Below are 25,578 nucleotides of genomic sequence, written 5' to 3' on the forward strand. Positions count from 1 at the left end.
TCCATGAGCTTTGGGACCCCTGTGTCTAACAGTAACTTCTTCACTGTAAGAATACGATTATCTGATTACACTTTCAAAAGCTTCAAGTAGCTGACAGAATAGAATTTTCACCGGGGGGCGGCAGGGGGGGAGGGGGAGAGGAAACTAGAAGCTCAGAGAATTACACGGCCTACCCAAGGTATATGGAAACAGAGTATAGAATCCAAGGCTTCAACTCCCTGTCTAGTGATGTTCTGCAGTCCCCTACTGTGTGATGCTAAATAGGGCAACATTCCCAAGTCAAAGAGGAAAATGTGATAACTGGGATTTCTTATAAGCTGATTATAGTTTTAGGTACCAGGCTCAGCTGGAATTGTATTTATGTAAGACTAGAGGGACAATATTCCTATAGGTCACAGGATCTGGGCAACTGCCCAGTTCTTCTCTGACCATAATGGGAAAATACTAGAAACGGTGCTGCTCACAACTCTGGAGCCAGACACAACAGGTTCAAATCACAGCTCTAACGTTAGCCATGTGACAAATTATTCAATTTTTGTGCCTCTGTTTCCTCATCTATAAAATGGGGATAATATCAGTACCTACTTTCTTGGGACAGTTGTGAGCACTAGTGAGTTAATACATGTAAAGTACCTGGAACACTACCTGGCACAAAGTAAGTACTGAGTGTCATTACTGTTATCACTGGAAAGCTAGCAGTTCCTCACCTACAGGTTCTCAGGGGCCTCTGACCAGTGAAACAGCCTAGAAACAAAAGGAACCTATAGCAGTAAGACTGTTAACATGTGCTGCTCTGTTCCTTCCATTAAGACTATGACTCCATTTTTTCACATCTTCTTTCCTTTTATTGAAAAAAATTTTAGAAAATGGCAGTTGATAAAGGGCACAAACAAATCAACAGGGATATACTAGTGGAAAACATAGACAAAATAAAACTAAAAATGCCATTGGCTTCTTTAATTGGTTAAGAGCACAAAATGTAACAGGCAGAAAGTCTCTTTTAAACAAATTAAAAAGCTGTGGGGTTTTTTTCCCCAATTCTCCCCAAGTCAGATATATACACACCCACAAAAATGGTGTGTGAAGGAAAACTGTCATACACAAGAAGTTGTATCCTGAATTAAGGGAAACAGCTGTTGAAATGGGAATTAACACAATAAAGTCAGCAACAGGTTAACAATTTAAAAAACTGAGTCTTCAAATGCTGCATGGCACAAAGCTATACTATATAAAGTACTGCTAGGTATGGAGGAGGAAGTCTGTACGGTTTTTAGCAAAAATGCTTTTCCAGAAAAGCAAATCAAAACAATGCAATCAGCAGACCAAAGAGGCTACAGCTAGATATCAGAGCTACAACTTCTCATATCTGAGCTAGAAAATTCTATTTATACAGAATGGACTAAAATTTCAAGACAAAACGGACATGTTTTACATTTCTTACTTTATCCATATTAAGTTCTCTGTTTCTTTCTCCCTCACCCCTCAATTCAGCATGATCCAGCCAAAAGATGGCTGCTTTTAGAAGTGGCTATTTTATTTTTCTTTCTGTGGCAAGACTGTCATGAAGCCTGGATATCTCAGGCTCATATGCATCCATGACCAGGGTCCCGCTGTGGTCAAAAAACTTAGCAATGGACTTGGTGAACTCAGCTTCCCGTTGCTGCTTTGTTCTTCCACTGATGAAGGTCAGCTTCAGAGTGTATTTGTCATCGAACCTAAGCAAAGATAACAAATCAAAAACCAAACACAGACATTCAGCCAGTAACAACAGAGCACCAAGTGTTTTTGAAAAATAGGGCTGAGCTGGCTACCAGTGATATAGGGAACATACAGCATTATCCTTTCCAGAAAAAAAAAAAAAATTCCAGGGCACCTTCAGGATAGAAGTTCTGGTTCATAGGCGTTGCCATGTCTTCCCTGATTTAATTACTGTGTGCCTCCTTTACCTTGTCATAGATTTTTAAACCACACGGACCATCTTCTCTTCACTGCTGGCCTTTGCTTCGTTGTTATGCTAGAAGGGTATTCCTAGTAGACACTTTTCTCCAGTCTCACCTGATTACTGAGACTAATTTGTCTATAGCAAACGTTCCCATTTGTTAAGTTCATACTTGGGCATGAACTTTTCTGGGAAAACCTTCCCAAACTGGGTTAGATGTCTTGCCTTTGTCATCCATGCACCGTCAATTAATAGTCAACCCAAATACTGAGTGCCTATCATCTGCTAGGTCTAATGACAGGCTCCTTTGCTGTCAGTGAAATTACCTATTGAAATGATAATTACGCATTTTTGTTCTTCACCAGTCTCAGGGATTCTTTTTTTTTTTTTTTAAATTTTCACGTATCACTTGTGAAATTTATTTTTTTAATTTTTTGGCTGCACCATGCAGCATGCGAGATCTTCCCTGACCAGGGATCGAACCTGTACCCCCTACATCGGGAACACGGAGTCTTAACCACTGGACCAACAGGGAAGTCCCTGTCTCAGGGATTCTTGAGGGCAAGGATTTTGTCTTATTTTCTATTCTTAGCTTGGAGTTTGTTGGGCAATCAAATTTTTATTGATAAATGAAGAACCCTTGTTTTCACAGATGTTCCCCAATTCCAGGCTGCTCAGTCCTTGTTCCCTGGAATCAATCTAGCTCCAGGTTCTACCCTGATCCCAGGCCAGGGATATCTTTTACTACATGAACTCCAGAGATCCCTTAGCTACCTACACCTTAAGGTATCTTGAAGGCTTTTACTATCTCTACTCATTCAAGAGGGTTTATAACATCAACCCCTGGCAGGCTGACATTTCTCCCCGCAACTCCACCTGTTTCTGTCTCCATTTAATTAGGGCATATTCGGTGGACTGTCAGGCTGGTATTATCTTTAGAGGAAGCAGAGGCTTGAGCCTCTGCTTTTTTCTGCATGTTTAAAACAGGAAAAGCACCATCTACTTTTCAGGATCACTGTTATGGTTATAACAGTGCCTATCATTAACCAGTGCTCAAAGAAATCATAGCTCAATAAACTGTCTAGCCAGTTACTTCCAACCTGGATAGCTAGGAGTAAAGGTCCCTGAATATTTTTGACACCTCAAAATTTTTTCTCAAGCTCTGATCAACTGCTGCTAACTGATATCACAGTAATTTTTGGACTTTCGAGCCCAGTTCCATGGCTCTGATGGCAGGACACGATCTAATGCATTTTTTAAAAGTTACTCATTAATTCAACAAATGTTTATTCAGGACCAACCATATATGTCAGGCAGTTTTGGATGCTAAGGATATACATCAGTGAACACAACAGACAAATCTGTCTTTTGAGACTTTCATTTTGCTGTGTGAGGGAACCAACAATAAAATAAAAATTATGATATTCTTTTAAATATGGAAAGTCTTCACTAAGCAGATGTTTGAGCAGAGCCTAAAGAGGTAAGAGAACAAGCTATCTGGAAAAAGAATATTCCAGGCAGAGGACACAGTAAATGCAAAGGCCCTGAGGCAAGCACGTGCCCAGAATGTCTGAAGAACAGAAAGGAGGCCAATGCAAACAGAATGGAGAGGGAAAGGATAAAAGCCACAGGAGATGCGGAGTGTGTGTCCATGGGTGTGGGGCTGCAGAGAATAGATAAGCACGGACTTCTAAGCTATGCTTAGGATTTCAGTCTTTCTCTACGTGAGAGGATTTTGCGCTGAGGATTGAGTTGATCTGCCTGACGTTTTAAAAGGATCACTCTGCCCACTGTACTGGAAAGAGACTGTGGGCAGGGAGAGCAGCTGCAGAGGTCCATTAGGACATTATTACAGTAACCTAATTGAGAGATGATGGCCGCAGTGGAGATAGTAAGTGGTTAGAATGAATATAATTAGAAGGTAGAGCTGACAGAATTTGCTGACAACCTATTCAAAGGATTGAGATAGAGGAGTCAAAATGATTCCAGAGTTCTGGCCTGAGTAACTATAAGGATGGAGCTGCCATCTGTTTAGATGGGGAAAAGCAGGTTTAGGTAAGGGATAGCAGAGTTAGGTTTTGGATATGTTAATTTTGAGATGCTTATTAGGATCCAATGTCAAATAGAAAGCTGGGACATAGCTGGAGTTTGGAGAAGGTCTAGGATGAAAATACAGATTTAGAGATCTTCATCATTATAGATGGTATTTAAAGACCTGAAAGTCTGGATAAGATTACACATAGTAAGTGAATACAGACAGAAAAGGGCGGCTAGGAACAAGCACTAGTGGCATTTCAAATTCAGAGACAGGGGATAATGAAGAATCACAGAGGACTCTAAGGAACAGAGACACTAAGGTAAGAAGAAAATCAGAAGATTATGGTATCCTACAAGCCTAGTTTAAAAAAAAAAAGTTTAACAAGGAGAGAGTGATCCACTGTTCAAATGCTGCTGACAGGTCAAATACGATGAGGAAAGAGAAGTGAAGATAAGCAAATCCAAGAGATGATGGGAGAAGAAAAAAGGGGAGCAGAGAAATGAGAAGACCATGTGAGGAGAATATGTGAAAAGAAAAACAACTTTTTCAGGTGGGAGAAATTACAACATATTTGTATGCCAGAAAGAATAACCAAGCAGAGAGGGAAACATCAAGTAAATGAGAAGGGATAGAATCTAGTGGACAAATGGAGAGGAGGCTTCAGATAGGAACTGAGAAGGAAGGTAGAGTATGATGAGCACTGTGAGTGGGTAACGATGGGAGAATTCTGACTGCTGCTATCTTCCCGGAAACAAAAGAAGCTGAGAGTGAAATGGGGGAGGAGGGCAAGAGGTTTGAGGATAGAGAAGAAGGTATGAAAGATCCTCTAGGACAGTGAGAGAGTAACCGCACTACAGAAATGCCACGGAATCTAAGCTAGGTAAGGAGGAAGTGAGACAATGAAGAGAAGAGGACCAGGGAAAAGGTGGTAGGCTCAATGGATTATGGATGCCACTGGGGCTGAAGAACTGCTGGGACAAGAGAACAAGAAGGAGATAAACTAGAAAAATATAAAGCAATGGTCAGAGTGGGATACTTAAAAATGAAATTATTGAAGGTAATTAGTTATCAGTAATAGCAAGATCTAGGGTATGTCCAGGGAAATAAGTATTTAAGACATGGCAGAAAACAAGATAATCAGAGGAGAGGAAGTAAAACTAAGAGGCCAGAGTACTGGAATAATCATCTACTTGGATACTGAAATCATCAATCAAGCCTTCTGAAAGGAGCTATGTTAAAGAGAGTGCCAATGAGCCAGGAGCCATCTCTAAGGAAAGAGGAGTGAGCCTGTATTTCACTACAACAAGAAGGAACAGAGGTGGCATATTTCCTTTCCACAGGCACCAACAATGTGGCAGTTGGTAAAAGTCAGCAGTGAATGTGAAGAAAATCAGAACCCTCATACACTGCTAGTGGAATCGTAAAATGGTGCAGCTGTTTTGGAAAACAGTCTGGCAGTTCCTCAAGCAATTAAAAAAGAGTTACCATATGATCCAGCAATTTCTCTCCTAGGTATATTATATGAGAATTTGTCCACACAAAAACTTGTACATGCATGTTCACAGCAGCATTATTCTTAAAGGCCAAAAGGTGGAAATGACTCAAAGGTCCCTCAACTAATAAACGGATAAACAAAATGTGGTATATCCATGCAATGGAATATTATTTGGCATAAAAAGGAATGAAATATTGATAAGATGGCTGAACCTTGAAAACATTATGCTAAGTGAAAGAAGCCAGTTACAAAAGATCACATATTACACGTGATTCCATTCATATGAAATGAACGGAACAGGGAAATGTATAGAGTAGACTAGTGGTTACTTCAGGTTGGGAGAATGAGGGGATAGGGAGATGATTGTTAAAGGGTACAGAGTTTCTTTTGGAGAGGATAAAAATGTTCTAAAGTTGACTGTGGGGGACTTCCCTGATGGTGCAGTGGTTAAGAATCCGCCTGCCAATGCAGGGGACACGGGTTCGAGCCCTGGTCCGGGAAGATCCCACGTGCTGCAGAGCAACTAAGCCTGTGCGCCACAACTACTGAGCCTGTGCTCTAGAGCCCACAAGCCACAACTACTGAGCCCACGAGCCACAACTACTAAAGCCCGCGCGCCTAGAGCCCGTGTTCTGCAACAAGAGAAGCCACCTCAATGAGAAGCCTGCACACCGCAATGTAGGGTAGCCCCCGCTCTCTGCAACTAGAAGAAGCCTGCGCACAGCAACGAAGACCCAACGCAGCCATAAATAAATAAATAAATAAATAAATAAAAGTTGACTGTGGTGATGGTTGTAAACATCTTTAAAAACACTAGAAACCACTGAACTACTTTAAATAGGTTAACTATGGTATGGGAACTATATTTCAATAAAGCTGTTTAAAAAATACTTAAGTCAGAATGTAAATAATGAAATCAAGATGTTGCTAGGGTCTAGAATTCTGCAACTCTGCTTTAGGGGCCTGGCACAGGGTGCAGATTTATGACAGCTGAGACCAAAATGGCAGCTATGAGTCCTGCCAGGAGATAAGAACTCAGGTACAACATCAGAATGAAGGTCTGCATCTCCTTACAGATATCTCCACAAGTTGGTAATGAGAGGCTGTTTGGCGTTGATGCTATACTTACCTTCATATATGTGAGTAACTGTACTTAAAATTTGAGAGCCTACTATGTGCTAGGAACTATACCATGTATTTTTAGGATAGTGACTGAGAGCATGAGTTCAGATGTGGGCTAAATTCACTTTTGGGCTCTATAACCCTGGAATAATTCATTAAACCCTTTGGGCCTGGGTTCTTATCTTTAAAATGGGTTGTTCTAAGGTTTAAATGAGACAGTGCAGTTGCCACAATACCTAGTATATAGTAAATGCTCAACAGATGCCATCTCTCATAACGCTTGGTATACAGTTGACCCTTGAACACTATGGGGGCGGGGGGAGGGTGTTAGAGGGTATTAGGGGTGCTGATGCTCTGCGCAGTTGAATATCCATGTGTAACTCATAGTCACTCCTCCATATAGGTGGTTCCTCTGTATCCACAGTTCCGAATCTGCAGATTCAACCAACCATGGATTGTGCAGTACTTCAGTATTTACTATTGGGAAAAAAAAGCCCATGTATAAGTGGACCCACGCAGTTCAAACCCCTGTTGTTCAAGAGTCAACTATATATACCAGTTGGCATCCTCACAAAAACTGTACGAGTCATTTTTTCCTCTATTAAAGCTCAAACAGTTTACCTGATATACCAAAAGTCACACAGCTAGAAAGAGACAAGCTGGAATTTGAACCCAGTTCTAGATACCTAGAAAGACCTGAGGTGTCAGCTGCACAAAGTTACACCCATTGCTGACTGAATTGTGCTTCTCTGAGTTGCCCAGTACATTGTTTCAGAGATTCCTGATTGCATAGACTGCGGTCAGGATCACAGAAGACATAGAAGCTAATAGGGTTCTTCAAAGACAACTGACTTCATACCTTTGGCCTTTACAGTTACATATATAGTTTATAGTTCTGCTCTCTAATTGGCTCAGTTTATTGGCCACAAGGAAAAAGAGAATCATTCTTTATTCTTCCACCAACGTACTTTCTCCCACAGTTTATCCTCAGAGCACTTCTGTGATAATGGAATCTCAGAAGTGCAATACTAAGGAAAACCTTCTAGTTCACAATCCTTTCTTCATTTTATATGACTAGCACTATGATCTGCAAAGAGTAGGCATACAATAGTCTGTTGATAATGACTAACACCCAGAGAAAACCCAACATCAGGATTTAAGAATCTGTGAGGATAGTCATACCTTTTGAGACTGGACGACAGCTGCCAAATATCATCAGGATCCATCCCTGTGGGATCTTTCCTGTGGGCCACGAGAAAGATGCTCTTCTCCTTATATGAGGTATAAATGGTCAGGATCCCCATCATCACAAAATAGGTTCAGATAAAGTTAAGGAGAAAATACACAAACATACACACAAAAGAGAAATAACACAAACTGACAAGCAAGGGCTACAAAAACTTTCATGATGATAGTCCTAAAGAAGACAGTTTTGTCTTGCTGTAAAAACACTGAAAATTTAACTATTTCATTTTCATCCTTATGTTTATGCAAGAGAAGCAAGGCTCTCTCTGGTTAGTTCTGCAAAGAACATCTCAAAAAAGAAGAAAGGAAAAAGGTACAGGGCATAAATCAGCTCTCATCTTTTCTGTTCAAGGACAACATATATAAAGAGATCCTCCAACCTAGTTTGTCAAGACTTGTGCTTATTTCTCCATACAATACAAAACTAATAATCACAGTGGATTTGACCACACTCAACCAATTCCAAGGGTCATTAAAAGAGGAAAACTGACTTCAAATTAGTTTACTGTAAGAGTCTCATGCTCTACCAAATGAGCTAGCTGGGTGACTACCACAATTTAGTTTACTATAAGGACAATTACTTCCTCCATACATGTAGGCTTATTATTATACTCAGTTTTTGACAGTATTAACTATCATACTTGAGTACCTGTGTGCCAGAAACTGGCATAAGAGCTTTGTGTACATGTGTCATTTAAATTTTATGAAAGGGACAGGCAGGAAAGTACAGTACAAAGTGTATGAGCTTTGGAGTAAAGCAGTCCTAGATTTGAACTCTGGCTTTTAACCAATGTAACCTTGACAAATTACTCCTTATCCCAAGGCTTAATATTGTCACCTCTAAAATGGGGATAAAACTGACTTTTTAGAATTGTCATGAGATTTAGTGATGGTATATATATTTTTAGTGTACACCACACAGAAGACATTTATAATGGTACTATTATGTATAAAAATGACATGATTATAAAAATGGCAAGATCTTGTTTTGTTTTAAACAAATATAATCAAACAAATGAAATTCCATCAAGGCCATTCTCTTGGGAGGCCATATAACTATAATAAGGTTGCTGTCATTGTTCAAACATCTTTGGAACTCTTTTGAGAACTGTCTCTAGAACCGATGGCATATTCTTTTGAACTGCCTTAATAGTGAAAAAGTTCATACTGGGATGATTTATCTGATACTGTAAGCAGTCAAGGTGCAAATTCTGTGACTATGATTTGAGATCAATTTGGATAATACCACTTTTGATCAGGACCTGCTTTATTCAATGGCTTTCTAACTGCCTCTGAAGAAAAATCCCCAAAGTGGAATTTTTAGAAATATTTCAGGTAGTGGTAAGATTGTTATGAAAAGTAAACTGCCTACCAAAACGATCTGTTTTCAACAACTAGTACATATCAGTACATAGCAGACATGCAATAGCACGAGGTGGCTATTTAGAATGAGGTAGTCCTATTTAGAATGAGGTAGTCCTATATATACTAATATGGAAAGACATTCAATATATTTTTTAAGTTAAAAAGAAAAGTTCAGTATGTATAGATTGACTTGGGGAGGAAGGAGTGGGGACCACAAGAAAACCATCAACATATTTAACTTTATATTCTAAATATAGTATAAAATCTCTCATTTGAGCTTTATAATAATTCTAAGTGTGTATTACTCATATTTATAAGTAAGTAGCATTCAAACAGTCTCCAAAAAGTAATTATCATGAAAACAACTTGAAATTTCAAACCCAGGTTCTCTAGCTGTTACACAAGCCACACCTATACCTCATGCTCAGTAACTCCCAGTCTAGCCCCTCAGCTTCAAGGAAATCTGACACAGATCTGAACCTCCAAAATCTGATCCTTTCCTAAAACAGGAAATATCTTGGAGACATTGCGGGTTTGGTTCCAGACCACCACAATAAAGGAGTGTCACAATAAACTGAATCACACAAATTTTTTGGTTTCCCAGGGCATATGAAAGTTATGTTTACATATACTGTAGTCTATTAAGTGTGTAGTAGCATTATGTCTAAAAAAACAATGTACACACCTTAATTTAAAAAGACTTTATTGCTAAAAAATGCTAACCATCATCTGAGCCTTCAGCGAGTAGTAATCTTCTTGCTGGTGGAGGGTCTTGTCTCAATGTTCAGATGGCTGCTGACTGAGCAGGGTGGTGGTTGCTGAAGGCTGGAGTGGCCGTGGCAGTTTCTTAAAATAAGACAATGAAGTTTGCTGCATTCATTGACTCTGCCTCTCATGAACGACTTCTCTGTAGCATGCAGTGCTATTTCATAGCATTTCACCCACAGAACTTCTTTCAAAATTAGAATCTTCTCTCAAACCCTGCTGCTTTATCAACTAAGTTAATGTAATATTCTAAATCCTTTGTTGTCATTTCAAAAATCTTCACATCTTCACCAGAAGTAGATTCCAGCTCAAGAAACTACTTTCTTTACTCATCCACAAGAAGCAACTCCTCATCTGTCAAAGTTTGATCATGAGATTGCAGCAATTCAGTCACACCTTCAGGCTCCACTTCCAATTCTAGTTCTCTTGCTGTTTCCACATCTGCAGTGTCTTCCTCCACTGAAGTACTGAACCCCTCAAAGTCATCCATGAGGGATGGAATCAACTTCTTCCAAACTCCTGTTAATGTTTGATATTTTGTCTGCTTCCCATGAGTCACAAATGTTCTTAATGGCATCTAGAATTGTGAATCCTTTCCAGAAGGTTTCAATTTACTTTGCCCAGATCCATCAGAGGAATCACTATTTATGGCAGCTACAGCATTACAAAGTGTATTTCTTAAATAATAAAACCTGAAAGTTGAAATTACTCCTTGATCCATGGGCTGCAAAATGGATGTCATGTAGCATGCATGAAAACAACATTAATCTTGGTGTACATGTCCATCAGAGCTCTTGGATGACCAAGTGCATTGTCAATGAGTAGTAATATCTTGAAAGGAATCTTTTTTTTCTGAGTAGTAGATCTCAGCAGTGGACTTAAAGTATTCAGTAAACTATGTTGTAAGCAGATGTGCTGTCATCCAGGTGTGCTGTTGCCCAGACTTTGTTGTTCCATTTATAGAGCACAGGCAGAGAAGATACAACATAATTCTTAAGGGCCCTAGGATGTTCAGAATAGTAAATGAGCAAGGACTTCAATTTAAAGTCACCAGCTGCATTAGCCTCTAACAAGTGAGTCAGCCTGTCCTTTGAAGCTTCTCTCTAGCTATGAAAGTCCTAGATGGCACCTTCTTTCAATATAAATCTGTTTCACCTACATTGAAAATCTGTTGTTTAGTATATATAGGCACATTCATTAATTATCTTAGATCTTCTGGGTAACTTGCTGCAGCTTCTACATCAGCACTTGCTGTTTCACCTTGCACTTTTATGTTATGGAGATGGCTTCTTCCCTTAAACCTCATGAGTCACCCCATGTTAGCTTCAAACTTTTCTTCTGCAGCTTCTTCACCTCTCTCAGCCTTCTTGGTATTGAAGAGAGATGGCACCTTATTCTGGATTAGACTTTGGCTTAAGGGAATCTTGTAGCTGGCTTGATCTTCTATTCAGACCACTAAAACTTTCTCCATATCAGGATTAAGGCTGTTTCATTTTCTTATCATTCCTGTGTTCACTGGAGTAGCACTTTCAATTTCCTTCAAGAACTTCTGCTTTGCATTCACAACTTGGGTAACCGGCACAAGAGTCCTAGCTTTTGGCCTATATTGGCTTTCAACACACCTTCCTCACTAAGCTTAATCATTTCTAAGCTTCTGATTTAAAGTGAGAGACATGTAACTCTTCCTTTCACTTAAACTCTTAGAAGCCACCGAAGGGTTATTAATTGGCCTAATTTCAATATTGCTGTGTCTCAGGGAATAGGGAAGGCCCAGAGGAGGGAGAGATGGAGAGATGGCTGGTCTGGAGCAGTCAGAACACACACAACATGTATCAATTAAAATGTTAGTTGTCTTACATGGGTGTGGTTTGTGGTGCCTCCAAAAACAATTACAATAGTAAAATCAATGATCACTGATCACAGATCACCATAACAAATATAAGGATCATGAAAAAGTTTGAAACATTGTGAGAATTACCAAAATGTGACAGAGATACAAAGTGAGCAAATGCTGTTGGAAAAATGGCCCGACAGACCTGCTCAACACACAGGGTTGCCAAAAACCTTCAATTTGTAAAAAAAATAATGCACTATCTATGAAGCACAATAAAGCAAAGTGCAATAAAGTGAGGTATACCTATACCCTGGAATGAGTGGCTTGAAGCAACCTGGTCTAATGGGTTAAGTTCTAGGCTAGAAATGAGAAGAGCTGGGTCTCACTATTCCTTTGTGTTTTCCTATTAGGTGCTCACACTTGGATTATAACCTCTACATTAATAACTAAACAGAATCAAAGATAAAATAACTGCATTGAATCTAAAATATCAATGATAATTATGACATAAATTTACAGATGCTCACATTTCATAATGTTAAATCCTAACATGAGCAGGCCCCAAGATGAAAGTTTGTTTTTTGTAAGGAGCAGAGAAGAGTATCAGTAGAGATTTTAAAAAACTGTCAGTAGAAAACAAACCCGAGCTTAAAGGATATGATATAACGCACAAAGCCAAAACAGGTTTGGACTCTGGAAAGGGGTGCATATAATCCCAAATCAAAGCCACTATGGCGAAGAAACAGGAGATGGTACATATGGTGAGGCGACCGTCAATTAGACCAAAATTCTCCACATACTTGTACTTTTCCAGAAGTACCTAGTGAGAAGAAGAAGGAAGCAAGCTAATAGGAATACCTCCCTCTTTGTATCTGCTTTTATTCTTAATTTCCATGATGAAAGTTATGTTAATCATATAAATGACCAAGTTGTTATCTCCAATCAGAATTTTGCCACTCCGAGCAAAAAAAAGATTCAACCTGTTTACAAAGATCCCAGAGAAAAAGTTCATCAACTTCTCATACATTTTTTTTTTTAAATCCTCATCTTCTTCCCTAGAATGAAGCTAAACTTTTCTTTTCCCTTTTAAAATACACAGATGACCCATCATGGCTGAATGTCCTACATTCCCTCAACCCTCTTGCCTCTAGGCTAATTAACCTCAAAAATGATAGATTACCAGCTTTCTGGAATTCAAAAATTAGAGACTCTGAAGAGAAATTTGAGGTAACTAACAATTATATTTTAACACCTGTTCCCCTATATACAGTGTAAGGATTTTAGAAAATGCTTTCTGGTTCAATTCCTAACACTGAAAACTAAAGTCATTCTAAGTCACAGAAGGAAAAAACCCTGCAAGAGATGTGCCATCAGCTATATACATACTAACAGGCTCCCCGGTCCCCACCCCCAAAGAAAGTACCTTTTTGGCAGAATCATCCAAAGAATTTTTCACAGCTGATCCATCCCATTTGTCAATTTTTACAGGCTTATCATCAATCTTCCACTGTAAAACAAACAGATAAGTTGTGCGTTAAGAGATATGGCATCTTACTAAAAGTAAAATGAACTACTTCCTTAAGAGCATTCTCAAGTATATATAACATTTATTCTCTCTTCTGATGTTGGACAGCTAAAAGACAAGACACTTGAAAATGAAGTTGAAGGAGACTAGGTCACTAGAATCAGGTGGTACTCGTATGATGTTGCCAGTCTCCATGCTAGAAAGTCAAATGTACAAGGCCAAAACCAGAACACTTACATAGGCTGCAGAGACTACAGTGTGAACTCAAATATCCCATCCCCATTTTACTAAAATGTGGGAATAGAAAGGAATTGCACTTGTTCATCCTTTCATTCTGTGACTACAAAACCCAGACAATATACATCCATGAACTTTCGGATGCTAACAAAATGACGAAGGTCTCCTTTAATACATTTTTGTCTGCTAACAACTTTTATATTTTATCAGCATGTCTTAACTGTAGGAAAACAGCAAATCCAGTGTAGTCTGTTGGAAAGAACATTTTGAACTGAGTCCTATCACCAGTTAGGTACATGACTTTGTTCTGACTGAGAACAAGTTCAGAGATGCTGCATACGAGAAATAAAGATGGAACAAACATCTGTAAAACGTGAGAAGATTTTAAAGGAGTGTAGAAATATAATTCATCAAACTTAATTTTGTGATTCTATATACTATTACACAAAAAAGAAAAACTATTCTGTGAAGTTTGATGGGGGAAAAAACATGAACTAAAACAGTCATACCTCAAGTGATTAAAACTCAATCAAGCCCTTTCCCCTTTGTGTCTCATAAAAACAAGAATTTTCTTTGAGAAAATTACTAGTGGAAGCATGTTGTAATAATGATTCTCATAGCCTGCCAGCCTACAAATCAAACATGACACTTAATTTTAAAAATACAAATTGAACCAAGAAGAAATTCACAGGCTATCTAGCTAAATAGCTCACTTACACTTAGTTTAGTAAATCCCATTTTGACAATAGCAAGCAAAAGAAAGAACTTGTACAGCCAGAATCCATAACAGAATTTGAATTATTTGTGAATCAAAGTCATTAAAACTTTTTTGGCTCGTTCCAAAAAAAAAAAAATTATGTTCTCATAGAAACCCAGCCACACATCACTACCTGCAGTGCATCACAAAAAAGAAACTTGCCTCTACAATTCAGAGGATAACTTCTTGGCAATTTTGGGGGGAAAACACAGAAGAAGCCATTACAACATGTGCTAAAATAGTCTCAGCTCTAACTCCACTGGTACCTAGAAGGATCTTCAGTAAGTGGAACAGGAACATTTCCAGTGAATTACATAAACAAGAAAGTTTATAATTGATTTCTGAAGAGATAGGAGCATCATCCATTCTGTGTATATGAAAAACCTTAGCCTATATCAAAGCAGATACCATCTCTGCTGTAGTACAGAGACACATCTGGAAAAAAGGCAGGAGGATGGACGTTTTCTATCATTCTCAAAAACTGCCCATCAACTGAAATGTACGATACTGGTCATGTACCCTCTATTGCTATTCAGGGTATTTTAAAAACTATCTTCTTTTCCTCACTCTTCTCTTCCTCAACCCTAAGTGCAAATTACCTTCCTTTTGTATGGTAACTCTGCACACAATTCTTCTTCCCCTCATTCCCTCCTGTGTATTATAGATATGTGTATATTGAGCACAATCAACAATCACAAGTATTGACTTATTTAGTTATTATTTGCACCAACATCATATATATATATATACACACACACACACACACACGGTTTAAAGAGTTCTGTAAGTTATAAAAAAAAACCAGCAGTCCTGCTTCCCCTCCCCTTAAGACTCTTTCTATTGTCATTTTCCACTCCCCAGAGACAGGCACTAATTTCAACTCCTTTGGCTGATTTTTTGGGTATCCACATCTCTGGGGGGAAAAAAAAGTTTATATTATTATTTTCAGTTTTCAGCATTAAATCTATTGACTTTTCACCATGAAAGATGAGATTTAACCACTTCATCCCCTGCCACTTTCACATTTATTTTTCCTGCTCCTCCCTCACCATCTTTTTAATATAGTTATAGTAGATCAATATTGATTTGGTCTTATACCTTAGTTTTTGCTAGATCATTATTTGGAGTTTACAATATGACCATAAATGCTATTCACAGATGAGTCATGTATATTAGGATTATTTTTTCTTTCCTGCATAGCTTTTTGCTTTTCTTGGAGCTACTATTGTTTTTGTTGCTGTTTTTAATCATACAACGTATTTCTCACCAATATATTCTCAAATTCTCCCTCAATTGTTTAACTCTCCTTTCAATATTTGCAATCATATTCAGCATTCTGTGAATTTCATCTTCCTGGAGAAATCTCTCTTGGAGCCTTCGGGACTGCTTCAATCTGGGTGGATTTCTTTCCAGTCCTGCTGTATTAACTGTCATCCTGGAATCTCCCTTTACTATGACCGGGGGGTTCCCTTAACCTCCTCTTGGGCTAATTCCCCTTTTCTTAGATACCATGTCTTACTCTTTTCTTGGTTTACTATTCCAGCCCCTGTCCATCATCTCCACCCTCCTCCCGCCACCCAAATTCATAAGTTGAAATCCTAAACCACAATGTGATGGTATTAGGAGGTGGTGCCTCTGGGAAGTAATTAGGTCATGAGGGTAGAGCTCTCGTGAAAGGGATTAGTGCCCTGATAAAAAGACATGAGAGAACCTGCTTTTACTCTGTTTTAACCATGTGAGGATACAAGAAAGTTGTCTGTACCCAGTTAAGGGGGCTGTCACTAGACCCAACCATTCTGGCACCCTGATCTCAGACCTCCCATCCTCCAAAACTGTAAGAAATAAATTTTGGTTGTTTAAGCTATCTAGTCTATGGTATTTTTGTTAGAGCAGCCCAAACTGACTAGCATCCTCCTTTTACAGATAACACTAAGGGTTTAAGAAATTTGCCCAAGGTGAAAGCTAGGAAGTGGTAAAGCTGGGACTCAATCAAGTTTTCATAATTTCAAAACCTGTGCTCTTTCATTATTCTACACTGCTTCCCACAAAATATAAGGAAAGGAATTATTAGCCATAAAAACAAAAGGACACAGACCCCTGAAGTGACAGCCATACAAAGTATCTTGATTCTTATCTAATAAGTTATAGTTAATAACAAAAAAAAATCTTAAAAAGATTTTAATCTTGAATATGCCAACAAAACCTGCAGGATACAAAATATTTGGAATTTTCCATTTTCCTCCGTTTAAAACCAACTGCTATTTGACTGAAAATATAGTTCAAAAAGTCCTATCTTAAAGAAATTACTTCCCTGCCACTATCAACATAAAACACTTTATCAAACCAGCACACTGATGCCAGACCTGGATGACGAACCATACACAAAAATTATGCATTTGATGGCTTTGATAGAACATTACAAAGACTTACTTCAGTTATTCTCCACTGCAAATTTGAATAATAAAAAGATTTTAGTAGCAGTGAAAACAGAAGTAAAGTTACGCAGTGATAAAGATCTCAGTGGATTGCTTCATAAAGTTCCTTAGCTTGACAACTGGGCAGTAAGACTCAAGGATTCCTCAATTCACACTGCAGAGATGAAGGATACCAGAAGTGAGCTGTGCCAATGGAAGGACCCTGCTCTGATTTTAAAAGAACTGAACATGGCTCTAAGAAAAATGAATAAACCTTTTTTCTCTCTTCTTTGGTCTCTCAGTTTACAAAGTGGATGTAGGCTGCAAAGGGGGAAGGTAGTAGGAGATGAGGCACATGACAGAGGGAGCATATTCTAGATGGCCTTATTTACTAGGCTAGGGGACTTGGGACCTTATTCTGAATCAAGCAGTGGAGAATATTTTAAGCAGGTGAACAACACAATCAAACTTATGTTTTTTAAAAAAGTCATTTTTAGTGGCAACCTAGCAGATGGTCTGGAGGGGAGTAAGACTGGAGATAAATACATCAGATGGGGCCTGATTTAGATGCAGGGCCTGAATTAGAGTAGCAGCAAGGGGATGAAAGGGGATTATTTATGAGGTAGAATTGGCAAGACTTAACATCAGACTAGTTACAAGAAACATGAAAGAGAGAAGATAGAGATGACCATTCTACTAGAATTCTGGCTTAGATAACTCTCTGAGCTGTCATATTGTTTTCCAAGAGAAGGAACAGAGGAGGAAAAAGGAGAAATACCCATTTGTATATGATAAGTTTGAGATGTTTAAGCTCTACAGTTACATTGATTTCAGAATTTTCTAAACCAAAATAAGATTATGAAAACTGATGGCAGACTCAGAAGCTGAGATACTATTTGAGTTGGAAATACGCACCCCTACCTCCCATATGCACTCATTTGGGAAAAGATCAGAAAGCAGTAAGTTTAAAATAAGGAAAAAATATTCAATTTGGGGAGCAAACGATGTCTGTCTTGAGAATGCTTACTATCATCTAATTTAGATTCCAATTCAGAAATACCAGGATATCTCAAAGAAAGATATTATAGCTCCTGGCAACATACTTAATCTTCAATTTCCATCTATTTTTTACAAAAATGGGCAAGAAATACTGCAAAGAAAATTACTTGCTTAATAGTGGCTTATTATTGGCTACAGTTATCACTGGAGTTAAGTTGGAAGTTAGAAATGACCACACGATAATTATGAGCATGAGTATTAGTGGCAACACCAGAGTAACTGGAGGTAAGTAGACTGGCTCTGGCTACTTAAGTCTAATACACCTAACAGATATCAAAGTGGAGATGACAAGTAAGCATTTAGACATATAAATCTAGGCTCAGAGGAGAGGTCCAGGTTGTAAATATAAATGTGGAAGTCATCAACTTAAAGATGGAATTTAAGCCATGACACTGTTTATCTCCTTGGGATGAGTGTACATGGAGAGGGCCAGGGGCTTGCTGATATTTACAAGTCAGAAGAAAAAATAACAACAATAAAGACAGATAAGTGGAGAAGGAGGAAAACCAGGGCACGTGGTGTTCTAGAAGCCACATAAAGATAATATTTCAAGAAAGAAGTGATCGATGAGTCAAATACTCAAGTCCAGGTAATAAGAAAACCCACTACTGAGATTTGACAAGACGGAGGTCAGTACAGAGAAATGGTGCAGGCAACAGCTAAAGAAGGGACTTGGGCTGATAGAGGTTGTTAAAACCTTTGATACCACTGTGTATATAGTGGTAAATAGTTTAAAAAAATAATAGTTTGAAGCTTTAAAGGTTACTCCATAAACCCTGTAAAAATAAAAAGAATGTTTTTAAAATTGAGATCTAATTCACATATAAAACGCACCATTTAAAAACGTACGATTCTGGCCTTCCCTGGTGGCTCAGTGGTTAAGAATCTGCCTGCCAATGCAGGGGACACAGTTTCGAGCCCTGGTCCGGGAAGATCCCACATGCCACGGAGCAACTAAGCCCGTGCACCACAACTACTGAAGCCCACGCGCCTAGAGCCCGTGTTTTGCAACAAGAGAAGCCACCACAATGAGAAGCCCGCGTACTGCAACAAAGAGTAGCTCCCGCTCACCGCAACTAGAGAAAGCCCGCGCAGCAACGAAGACCCAACGCAGCCAAAAATAAATAAATTTATTTAAAAAATAAATAAAAATGTACAATTCAGTGGTTTTTATTATAGTCACAAGGTTGTGCAATCATCACCATCTAATTCCAGAACATTTTCATCACCCCCAAAAGAGACCCTATTCCCATAAGCAGTCACTCCAATTACCACCACCCCACCCCCAGCCTTGGCAACCACTAATCTACTTTGTTTGCATGGCTCTGCCTATTCTGGACATTTCATATCTATGGAATCATATAATATGTGGCCTTTTGTGACTGGCTTTTCTCACTTAGTATAACATCTTCAAGGCTCATCCATGTTGTAACGTGTGTCAGTATTTCATTCCTTTTTATGGCCAAATAATGTTCTACTGCATGGATATACCACACTTTTATGGGTTGCTTCCACCCTTTGGCTATTGTGAATAATGCTGCTACGATCATGTGTACAAGTTTTTGTGTAGACACACATTTTCAATTCTCTTGAGTTTATAACTAGGAGTGGGATATGCTGAGTCATATGGTAACTCTTCTTAACTTTCATCATTTTACATTTCCATCAGAAATGTAGGAGGGTTCCAGTATCTCCACATCTTCACCAATAATGGTTATTTTTCTTATTTTATTATAGCCATACTACTGGTATCTCATTATGGTTTTTTTTTTTTAATTTTGAACAATTTACCAGCCATTATCGTAATTTTTTTTTAATGATAGTAGTCATCTTTTTTTAAATTAATTAATTTATTTATTTATTTTTGGCTGTGTTGGGTCTTCGTTTCTGTGCAAGGGCTTTCTCTAGTTGCAGCAAGCGGGGGCCACTCTTCTTTGCCGTGCGCGGGCCTCTCACCATCGCGGCCTCTCTTGTTGCGGAGCACAGGCTCCAGACGCGCAGGCTCAGTAGTTGTGGCTCACGGGCCCAGTTGCTCTGCGGCATGTGGGATCTTCCCAGACCAGGGCTCGAACCCGTGTCCCCTGCATTGGCAGGCGGACTCCCAACCACTGCACCACCAGGGAAGCCCCTCATTGTGGTTTTGATTTGCATTCTCTAATAGCTAATGGTGTTGAGCATCTTTTCATGTGCTTGCTGGCCATCTGTATATCTTCTATGGAGAAATGTCTATTCACATCCTTTATCATTTTTTTTGCTTTTTTAAAAATCAATGTTGGGGAAGTAATGACAGGTTCTTTTTTTTAAAAAAATTATTTATTTATTTATTTATTTTTGGCTGCACTGGGTCTTCATCGCTGCACGCGGGCTTTCTCTAGTTGCAATGAGTGGGTTACTCTTTGTTGCGGTGTGCAGGCTTCTAATGGCAGTGGCTTCTCTTGTTGCGGAGCACAGGCTCTAGTAGTGCAGCCTTCAGTAGTTGTGGTGCATGGGCTCAGTAGTCATGGCTCGTGGGCTCTAGAGCGCAGGCTTGGTAGTTGTGGCACATGGGCCTAGTTGCTCCGTGTCATGTGGGATTTTCCCGGACCAGGGATCGAACCCATGTCCCCTGCGTTGGCAGGCGGACTCTTAAACACTGCGCCACCAGGGAAGTCCGACATCCTTTATTCTTTTAAAAACTGGTTTGTCTTTTTATTATCGAGTTGTAAGATTCTTTATATAGTTTAGATACTAGACCCTTACCAGATATGATTTGCAAACATTTTCTCTCATGCTGTGGACTGTCTTTCCACTTTCTTGATAATGTCCTTTGACACGAAAAGGTTTTTAATTTTGATGAAGTCAAAAATAATGAGTTTTGAGATGCTTTTAAAGTTTAGTTTGCAAAACAGTATTAAAAGCCTGCATCTTGTTTCTTTAAACACAAACACACATATCACAGTACTGCCATAAAACTGTTCACCCTCTTTGTCAGAGCTGGGTTAGGGTACAGGCATACTACCCTGTTCGAGTCTGGCAAGCTAAGATTCCATCGAAGACAGCAAAAGAGTATATATCACCTGTCTAAGGACACACGTTGGTGGGTGACAAAGCCAAGGCTTCAGCCTAGGTCTTCCAACCTCAAAACAGATGCTCTTTCCGCTACTACATTAGCTAGCACATGGTCTGCTCCAGTATGAGAGGCAATGTACTAAGTAAGGTAAGAGTACTGGATTAAGAGCTGGGAAGCCAGGTTCTGGAATTGTAACTAACTCGCTGTGTGCTCTTGGACAAGTTGCTTCATCTTCCCCTCTCCAACTGTGTCCATGTCTATAAAATGAGGAGGCTGAACACATGAACTTCAAGGTCTCCTCATTACAAACATTTTAGAGAAATCACTATTGATTAAGCACAATAGTTAAAAACCAAACAAGAAAAAAACCCCTTAGTTCTCAACCTGGATGTAACTGTTAAAATGTAGAGGAAATAAATAAATAAACAGCTATGTGTGAAAACATGCAGCTGTCCAGGCCCCACCCCCAGAGAATCTGATTCAGGTCTGGGATGAGGTCCAGAAATCTGTATTTTTAACTAAAACCCCAAGAGCGTCTGATGTAGACAGTCTTCATATGTTATAAAAAATATTATCTAAGGAAGCTGAAATCCAGAGTAACAAGCTAGATAGTGGCAGCTATACATGTTTTGCTGAGTGCTTACTATGTGCCAGAAACCACTTTTTAAGGTAAATACTATTATTATCCCCACTTTACAGATGAGGAAACTGAGATACAAAGAGATTTATTAACTTGCCCAAGAACATATATCTGTTAAGTGGCAGAGCAAGGATTCAAAGCCAGCCAGCCAGCCTGGCTCCAGAACCTATGTTCTCAGCTACTAAGGTATAAAAGCTGTACTTTAAAATCAGGTTGACAGTTCAGCCAGGAGACAGAAATCCACGTATGAAGTTAAAAGGGCCTGGATATAACTTCTAGAAAGCATGGTTTAATACCACATGTCAATTTTAATAGCCAAAACAATTTTAATAGCCAAAAGAAATCCAGCCAGGAGACAGAAATCCAACTATGAGGTTAAAAGAATTTGGATATAGTTCTGGAGAGCATGCTTTAATGCCACATGTCAATTTTAATAGCCAAAACAAATTAAGCAAACAATTTTTATAGCCTGCTACGTAGAACAAAATGCTTTGATGTATTTTGGGAAAAATAACTTACTGCAATGATCTAAGTTATTCTGTGATGGAAGCTGGAAGGTTATATTTGCATACCTATCTTTAAGATCAGGAAACTAAAATTGCTCTGTTCTCAAAGTCAGTTTCATAGAAGCAGAAACTCACATCTGCTTAGGGAAAACTACAAGCACATTTGCATCTCTGTTACATTTCTTCATGGCAAGTAAAACCAAAGCTGCAAGAAATAAAATAAAAACCCTCCAAAAAATCAAGACAAATCAAATTAAAGAAACTGTAAGGTAACAGCCTCTCATTCCCATAGAGCAAAAGCTTCTCTATTCATTCAGCTCCTGCTCCACTGAGAGTAACATTTTTTCCCCATTTTCTCTTCCACAGTACCCTCAGTTTTCAGACAAATAGAGGCATCATCCTCTAAGGCAGTTTCTGAAGACTTGGGTGGCAGATCTGAAGTTTTTTCTCTGCTAAATTCAATGCTGCAAGTATTTATTCTGTGTTGATCACTATAGAGAACGTCTCATGGGAAACCGGACAAATTGGTAGAACAATATAAAACAGTATGTCATATTAGGTGACAGCTTAATTCCCATGTGCAATAAATGCCAGAGACTTCGGAGGAAAAACAACTCAATGTAAGGCTGAAATGAAGCTCTCCAAGAAAAAGCACCTAAACAACTCCTGACTTATTTTCTCTCTCCTCAGCCCCTCACTTCTTAGTTAATTCTGCCAAGTGCTCCTTTCTGAGGCGTTTTATCTATCTCTGCTACGCAAGTTAGGGTTCCCCTCACCTTATCATTCTATTTTGATAGCCCTGTACAAAGAACATTTACCAATATTATGACTTAATATTTACAACAAGCCTACAATATGTATGGGCATCCACAACGTACACAGAAGGAAATTTAAGTTCAGTGATATCATAACTTATCCAAGACCATGTAGTTTTTAACATGCTGCACTAGAACTCAAACTTGTCTTTCTTTTTATATTAAACCCCATATACTAGTATGGTATGAGGCCTTATTAGAAGACTTCTAATTTCTACCACTCCAAACTATTTGAATAACTTTTCTAAAACCACTTTATATATTAGGCTCAAAAACCTTCAACAGGCTTCCTTCCTACTTCTACTTCAAGCAATCCATGCCCTTCTTCATCTGATTCTACCTATTTGTCATCACAGGTCTCTTAGAGCAGTGGTGCCCAACCTTTTTGGCACCAGGGACCAGTTTCGTGGAAGACAATTCTTCCACAGACTGTGGTGGGTGCACGGGGAAGGTTCAGGCAGTAATGCGACCGATGGGGAGCGACAGATGAAGCCTTGCTCGCTGGCACCCCATTCACCTCCTGCTGTGCAGCCCAGTTCCTAACAGGAACTGGGGGTTGGGGACCCCTGTCTTAGAGAACAGTCAACTCAGTACCTGAGAAACATCAGGCACCGTGTACCTTTGTTCAAGGACATTCTTAACTGGTATGCTGTCTGTCTCTGTCTCTCTCTCAAAATAAGGTCCCAGTTCCACTCTCAAACATGAGGTCTTTCCCTAGGGCTCTCATCCCCTTATCAATTAGATCTCAGGGATCATTCTCTCACTTTAACTTCTGTAACAAGTACACATGTGAATACCAAATAGTTTTATGTTTATTATTTTGGGTACCTCATGTCCTATACTCAGCTATACTGAGTACTTTCTGACAGTAGGATTCTTGATTTTTTTCCTCTGCCATCACACCTCTGTATTAGATACTATAGGTTACAGAGATCATTAACGTATATCATCTCATTTGATTCTCCCCAAAACCCTAATATTTCAGGTGAAGAAAGGAAAGCTTGGTGAGGTTAACTGACTTGCCAGTCTTCATACAGTTTGAAACTAGCAGATCTACGTCCAAGCCCAAATCTTATGACCCCCAAACACAGGTTCTTCCAAAACACACTGATGCCATACACTTTTCAGTAATCACTGCCTTAGCAGACTGTCCATGCCTAATATTTGCTGGTGATGATCCAAGTGGAGCAAAGAGCAAGAGCACTCAATGGGACAGAATGAACATAGGCCGTGAGGTGTTCACCCAGCAGGAAGGCAGGATCTGTGTATGAAAATGACCATCAATTCTCAACACTTTCACATACCTTGGAGCGATTTACCATCCCAACTCCCAGAACATGTTCCTATCTCTTAAGAAGGGTTAAGAGTGTGAGAACCATGTAATTCAAAACCAATGACACCCAAAAAGAGAAGCAAAAAGATCTGGATCCAAACCCCTCGATATGATCATGTATTCATTTCTTAAGCACCTACCATGTGTTAAGCACAGAGAAGTCTGAAAGCTGTTTCCAATTAAAGTAAACAATCCTGACTATTTACTATGTTAAAGACCCCATGCTTAACATTTCTCATCAAACTGGCTTAGGGCCCTACAATGAGAGAACCGGAAGGAACCTTAGGGTAAAGGCTAAGTCCCTCATTTTACAGATGAGGAAACAAAACACAAGGAGAACAAGCACATTTCAAGGTCGCACAGCTAATTAGAGGCAGAACCAGTACTAGGACCCAGACCTACACGCAATTGTTTCTCTCAAGATACTATGCAAAGGGCAAGAAGGGCCAACCCAGGAAAAGAATCTTCCTTTTTTTCTTTTCTTTTAAGCCCTTGTTGTTAGGACCACATTAACACAAACAAACAAAAAACAAAACAAAAAAACACAACTGGATGGGTGGAGGGGGAGAAGAGGTAAGCCTGAGCAGGCAGCAAGCTCATGAATACGATTCACCTAGGGCACTTGGTGGCAGGCGTGGTGGGGGGGGAGGGTGAAGGAGAGAGGAAAACAAGATAAATCTTAAAGGCTTCCTGTCAGCGCGTAGGGGAAGTCAATACTCGAAGCTCTGTATTCGGGGTACCGAGATAAAACGCCTAGAAACTTCAGTAAGCAAAAGGCCAAGAGCACTCTGGAATCTGTAGCAGCACGCAAGTGTGGCGGTCGTGATGGGGAGATTGGAGACTACTGACTTCGAACAGCGGCTTTCATTCAGTCAGGATTCACATTTCCCTGTCGGTAAAATGGGCACATTCAACAGTGGCCCCCAGCACCACCAAGAAAAAGCGATGGCCGCACTGAAATGTGAGAATAATCGAATATTCCTAAGAAGCTGTAGTGGCCGGCATTAAGGACCGAACACTTCCGAAAAGGAAAGAAGTCCTAAAGAGGAGAGAGCCTGGGTTTGAGGTATGTAGGGAGCTGACTACAAGCGCCCGTAGGGCTCCCACGGTGGGCCAGACGAGAACTCCCCCTGGGAAGCCGCAGAAGGGAGGCGAGGATGGGAAGGGGGGCGAGGATGGGAAAGGGGGCTCGCCGCCTCCCGGGCGTCCCCAGGCCTCGCCTGCCCCCAAGAACCGACTTCTCACCTTGTCCAGCAAGCCGCTGCGGCTACTGCCTGTCCCACAGCTGGAACCACTACCAGCCCCACTACTGCCTCCGCCACCACCAGTTCTCCCTCCCTGAGCAGCCGCCGCCGCCATCTTGCTTGCTTCTGCGTCTCCCTCCTCTCCTACTTGTCCGAAGCCGATTGGCTGGAGCTGACGGCGTGACGTGCCGCGCGG

The 25,578-nt window shown here is 39.7% G+C and overlaps 1 protein-coding gene across 1 annotated transcript; it reads right to left on the minus strand.

Moving 5' to 3' along the window:
• Nucleotides 1–822: 822 nt before the first annotated feature.
• On the minus strand, nt 823–25,530 carry SPCS2 (signal peptidase complex subunit 2). Its single transcript, XM_061202862.1, has 5 exons — nt 25,384–25,530; nt 13,227–13,310; nt 12,463–12,623; nt 7,777–7,911; nt 823–1,715 (listed from the first exon to the last, which is right to left on the minus strand). Exons 1-5 carry the CDS (start codon nt 25,495–25,497, stop codon nt 1,529–1,531), a joined length of 681 nt encoding a protein of 226 aa, XP_061058845.1. The 5' UTR covers nt 25,498–25,530; the 3' UTR covers nt 823–1,528.
• Nucleotides 25,531–25,578: the final 48 nt, after the last annotated feature.

The sequence above is a fragment of the Eubalaena glacialis genome, chromosome 10 (assembly GCF_028564815.1).
Source record: "Eubalaena glacialis isolate mEubGla1 chromosome 10, mEubGla1.1.hap2.+ XY, whole genome shotgun sequence".
Taxonomy (NCBI): domain Eukaryota; kingdom Metazoa; phylum Chordata; class Mammalia; order Artiodactyla; family Balaenidae; genus Eubalaena; species Eubalaena glacialis.